Source organism: Gavialis gangeticus, unplaced genomic scaffold (genome assembly GCF_001723915.1).
Source record: "Gavialis gangeticus isolate Ggan-Ray unplaced genomic scaffold, GavGan_comp1, whole genome shotgun sequence".
Classification (NCBI taxonomy): Eukaryota; Metazoa; Chordata; order Crocodylia; family Gavialidae; genus Gavialis; species Gavialis gangeticus.
Genome location: NW_017729023.1, coordinates 6,785,848 through 6,791,732, shown reverse-complemented (window position 1 = coordinate 6,791,732; position 5,885 = coordinate 6,785,848). Strand labels below are relative to the sequence as shown.

The 5,885-nt window shown below is 41.6% G+C and overlaps 1 protein-coding gene across 1 annotated transcript in view; it reads left to right on the top strand.

The window, feature by feature from the left end:
• LOC109297167 (MOB kinase activator 1B) overlaps nucleotides 1-5,885 on the top strand; it is a 31,699-nt gene that overhangs the window by 22,059 nt on the left and 3,755 nt on the right. Inside the window, exon 4 of the mRNA XM_019516798.1 lies at nucleotides 3,758-3,891. Coding sequence (XP_019372343.1) covers nucleotides 3,758-3,891 — 134 coding nt within the window. The remainder of the gene's footprint in view (nucleotides 1-3,757; nucleotides 3,892-5,885) is intronic.

Below are 5,885 nucleotides of genomic sequence, written 5' to 3'. Positions count from 1 at the left end.
TCCCACTCTGCGTGCACCCCAGGAGGGGGTATGCCCCCCCCAATCTGCACATGGGGTGGGGTGGGCTGCTGCAGGGTGGGGCTGTGCTGGGCTCTTCTTGGTGGGAGGGGTTGGGCTGGGCTGTGCTCAGGGCAGGTGGTGGCAGTGCTGGGAGGTTGCTATGGGGGGGCTGCAGCCACCCTAAAATTTGCCATAGTCCTCTTCCCAGTGCCAATGCAGCCCGGCCTAGTCCCCCACTGGGAAGAGCCTAGCACAATCCCTGGCCCAAGTCCGCAGCGACAGCCCACCTCGCATGCAGATCCGGGGGCACATGCCCCCATGCCTTCCGGGGGTGCATATAGCAGTGGGAGCCATTCCCCGGACAAGCCTCTCGTGGCTCCATCCCACGCCCTGCCCCGCCCTGGCTGAGCTGCCCCTGCCCCACTCCCTCCCTCACCATGGGGACCTCAATCTTCCCTCTCCCTTCCCCCCCCATGCTCCTTTTCTCCCCCTACCCTTCCCCCACAACAGACTTACTAGCCAGATACTGCTTTCCAAGCTGCCAGGCTGCACTCCTGGCCATGTGCATGCTGCAGCTGTGCACATGAATGAGGCATTTGTCGGCCACATCAAGCAAAAAAAGCCAATTTCCAATACTATCAATTTTCCCTATATCAGTGCCAATCTGACATGGGACCGATGTATTGGTGCACCTCTACATATGTCTGGGTTTTCCCAGACGTCCTCTTTTTGGGTTCTCCCATCTCTGTCCAAGTTTTTTTTAAATATCAGCAAATACCCAGGATTATGCTCTGTCTCTGCATTTCTGCCCTCCCCGTGCATGCCAACTGCAGGTGAGATGCTTGGTTTTGCTACCTGGCTCAGATGACAGCTGCTTGCTCAGTCCACCCCCATCCCCTTCCTGTCACTCCCTCCCAGCTGTGTGGCACGGAGTTCTACCCTTCCGACTGCACTAGCTCCATTGTGGGGGAGGGGAGGGAGCACAACAATGGGGTCCTGCTGTGACACTGGTGCTAGCAGTGGGTGGTGACCACAGTGGCACCTTTGCCTCCACTTTTTCCTTCTCTTTTGCTTGGGATTGCTGCCAACTGTTGTCACTGCGGCCCTGTTCCTTGGCTAGTGGCAGCTGCATGTGTGCCTCAGTGCGCATGGTGGGGAAGGGGCTGGGGGAATGCAACTTATAATTTTGGTGAGAACACAAGTTGATATCTCTTCTGAAATTGTGTAGTGAAAAGGTTTACCCTGTTACTGATTTAACTGAAAACACCTTGGAACAGGCCATCCTTGACGTAAATTTGGCCCAAAATGTAGGCCTTACATAAAAATATATTTCGTTATATATATTCAGTTCATTCAATATATTTCATTTCATAGTTCTTTGTAATGTATTTGAAAATGTTGTCATAATTTTAGTTCCAAAGTGAATATTTTTTTAACAAATGTTCCCCTGCACTTGGCAATCCAAACATCATGGCATTCTGTTATTCTACTAATAATGGAAAATGAAACAAAGTACACTACTTTTGTTATCAAAACTGGGTGTAGCAAAAAGAGAGATTGTATGTGGTTAATAAAATTTTAAATTATGTCAGTTTTTAATAATTTAGACCAAGTGTGCAGGCTAACCAGGACGCTTTCTAAAAGCATATGATTTTAACCTAACTGTGTTCTTTGAACATTTATCTAGAAGACCATTGGTACTGCCTTTTTATATGGTTCATTGGTTTCTTTGGGAGGATTTTACAACTGTAAAGCTCAGCAGTCCTTTTTACTCCTAGAGACTGTTCTGGACAGATGATGACATAATTATTTGGACCTGAAGTTTCCTGAATGTATGGAACACTGTCCTGAAACAGAATCAATAAAGCCAATACCTTATCTTTTTGAAAATCCTTCAAGACTTGCGTCTGCATTATCTGAATTATGGGGGGCGGAGGGGTCACTTGCTTTTGTACTTTCTTCTGTGATGTACACTATGTAGACATGAGGTGTAAAACTAACTGTATACAGAATCATAGAAAAATGGAACAGAAGGGGTCTCAGGAGGTCATATAGTCCAATCCCTGCTCAAGACAGGATCATCCCTGTCTAAGCCATCCCAGACAGGTGTTTGTCTAACCTGCACTTAAAAGCTGCCAGTGGTGGAGATTCCACAGTTCTCTAGGTAATCTGTTCCAGTGCTTAATCCTCAGAGTTAGGAAGGGCTTCCTAATAAGCGGCCTCCCCTCGTTGCAACTGAAGTTCCTTGCCTGGTCCCCTGGACACACAGAACAGTTTACCACCTTTTTGTCTTTGAAAATTGTTATTACTGCCTCCAGTTTTTGCTCTCTGGACTAAATATTCACTGTTCTTTCAGCTTTTCAAGTATATTGTTTTCTTGACCTCTGATTATTTTGATTTTAAAAATGTGGCTAAAACCTTCATATAAAGGTGTACAGCTGTATAATGTATTTGTGCTCTTTGCCATAAGATGTTAATAACAATAATATGAAGTTCTTATATACAGCACATTTCACAGTAGATCTTGGCATTTTACCAAGAAGAGATCATTGCCTCCTTTACAAACAAGGGAAGTGACTTGTCCAGGCTCACATAGCAGGCTGGCAGCAGACCTGAGCTAGGAATAGAATACAGATCGCCCTAGCCTCAATCCAGTGCTTTGTACACTAGACCACACTAATCATGTACACTTCTTTAAAGGGGAGCATGGAGCCTGAACACTTTCCTTTTAAATACTAACTGAAATGTATTTTTCCCAAATGATGGAATTCCTTCAGGTCCATGTGCCAGAGTGCTGTTTGGGAATGGGGAGGATTTCTAGTTTTTTAATAATTAATGTTTGCTCATAATACAGACTTTAATAAAGCTTGCTAGCAGGCTTTAATATAGATATATTAATTATGATATTCCCAAATTTCAAACGATTTCTAATTTGGGATTATTAGGTAGAGAATAGCCATATTGGTTCTGTCTATAACATTTGAAAAATCTCTTGGGGGTAAAGCAGTCTCATAAATATGTTGGACCTAACATACTTGAATTGGACTGGAAAGTCTCACCCTGATGATTCTAACTGATATTTACTGTTCACACTGTACTTGGTAGTCTGAAGGGGAAGAGACACTTTTGCTTCACAGAAATAGAATTGAAGGAAAGCCTCTTTGCTGTGGATAACATTGCAGTTGGTATGTACGTAAAGAATGTAGGCGCATATCTGCAAAGGCATGTACATGGATTCCAATGGGAATTAGAGGCCTAGAGGGGAGTTAGATGCCTACATTATTTGTGGGGCTTAATTTTTATTGACATGAAAGGGATTTGTGTAACGTTTTTTGTATTTCCCCTTATCACTGTGTTTAAAATACGTTACTTTACTACAATAATAAGTGGAATTGCTACCTCAAAATAAGGCTTAGAGACCTAATCTTATGCTACCTTTTAATTATGTAAGCATTTTGACTGTTGTAGGGAATGCTCGCATGGATTTTGTTTGCTGGATTGGTTCTGGGTGTGAATAGGCTTTGCATGATATATGCAAACTATTTAAAAACACTACAAGAAAGGCCAGTTACAGTAGGGGCATGGAGAGGAAAATAGATGCCTGGAATATAGAACTCTGTCAGGATAAGAGCTCTGGAAGCATTATGAGAAACAAGTTCATTCCTTAGTTTAGTATGGCTTTAAGTACCCCTATAGGCTTTTACATGACTGAGTTTACGGTTTTTAAGAAATACCCTTCCTTTTTGTTCCTGTACAGATATGAATACCACTGGGCAGATGGGACAAACATAAAGAAACCAATCAAGTGCTCTGCACCAAAGTACATTGATTACCTGATGACTTGGGTCCAGGATCAGCTGGATGACGAAACTCTCTTTCCATCTAAAATAGGTAAAGGCAAACAGTACAACTGGAAAACTGCTGTAAAGAAATATTAATATGACTAGTTTTGTAAAGCTTTTTAGTTGGTTTGTGAACTTATAAGAAGGAACAAATCCTACTTCTGCCTCCCAAAGTTGAATAGCCAAATAGTTGTAAATGGCTGATGTAAGTTTCTTTTTAAAAAATTGTTAGTTGAAGTAGGACTGTCGGAATAACTTATTAGTGTGCTGAAAGATGCTTTTATTGGGTTTAGATATAATTTGGGTGCCAAATATGAGACATGATGCACAACTGAGAAATCCTGAACAAAAACATGCTATGATTTAGGATACAGAAAAGGTCATTTTTGTTTAACAAGTGACTGTTGGGTTTTGTTTTGTTTTTTAAAGCTTTCTTGTTTCAAAAGAGGGGGAGGACTTTTCCTGATCAAAAAAGAAAAAAGGAACAGTGACCTTGGTGTCTTTGGGAAGACTATAGTCAGTATTCAGAAAAGATGCATAGTCCCAAAGTCTGATTTGTGGCTTGAGCATGACTATAGGTAGAACTTGGTGATTTCAAGAGAAAGTGGCAGTGTATGTGGATTAAAGGAATTTCTTGAAATTCATGGCACAACTCAGCTGCTTAAAACAAATTTAAAAATGTGCCCTGGCTAGTATGTTTTGCTATGCTTAAGTAAAAAGAATAAACTTTAAATTTTTGCTTTCCAGAAGACTAATGCATGCTGCTTGTTCTGAAGCTCAAAATTTGCAGGAAAGGCTTGTATCTCGAGGTATCTTCCACTCAACTGTATAAGAAAGCCAGTTGTGGAAACAGGAAGGGAAATATCTTAGTTGCCTTTTGTTTTTGTGACAAGGGTCTTTGGGTAAATCTGATATTTTTTATTAGACCAACTCAAATAGTTGGGAAGGTTCTTCTTGGCAGGCTTTCGGGTTTAAATACCCTTCATCAGGCTGAGGAAGCATCTGCAGTTGGTGTGTGCTCTTCCTGGATATAGTAAAGAAGCCAGAGTTTTTGTGAGTTGTTTCAGAAAGGCATGATAAACCTGTAACAATGGAGAAATAGACAATATGTTAGGAATAAAGCTTTTTGCACTTGCTTGTAGATTGTTTCAGACTTGCGCAATGAATCTGGCTTGTGTCTTTTTGTATAAGAATGCTTTCTTCTCAACTATCCCCAGCAGATGGAGACATAAGACGAGATTACAATAATGAAAATTTCATATTGTATCTGTTCAGTAAATAGGAAGGAAAAACCTTTTTTTATTATTCATAGTAATGTTAGTACTAGTGATGATTAGATATTTATATTATGGTAGGACTCAGAGGCCTCAACTGAAACTGGGACTCTGTTTTTCAGGATCCTGACACATTTATAGTCTCTTTTTTTTTATAGGATGCTAGACTGTATTTTGAAAATTGTGAAAGACCTTAAGGATCATAGTGACATAAGCAACTAAACCTGAGTTCCCAGTATGATGGAGTTGCTAAGACAGCAAATGTGATGTTGCATTGCTTGAATTAGAAATACATTGAGTTGAAGTAGGCATGTTTTATTACCACAGTATTAGGTGTTAGTGAGTCTGTTACTTGCATCTTGGTCCAGTTCTGGTATCCATATTTCAAAAAAAGATTTGCACAAATTGGAAAGGGCTCAGAAAAGAGTTGGCCAAATGATTGGAAGTCTGGGGAGCCTGCTGTGAAATGAGAGACTAATAGACCTTCATCTATTTAGTTTATCCAAGAGATGGTTAAGTGCTCATGTAGGCACTCAGGGTGCCTGTACATGCACTAGGAGGCTGCTCTGACATGCTGTAATTACTGTGAGTTGGAGCAAACTCAGTTAATTGAGTCTGCTGGAGCATGCTAATTAGCGCACTCCAGCCAGTGTCTGTCTCGTGTATCAGCAACCCTGTGCTTCAAAATGGCAGTGGGGGGCGGTTTAACTAAAGCTTGTTTGACAATGGTTTCATTGCTGTGCACGGGGGATTCCCCCCCCCCCCCCCC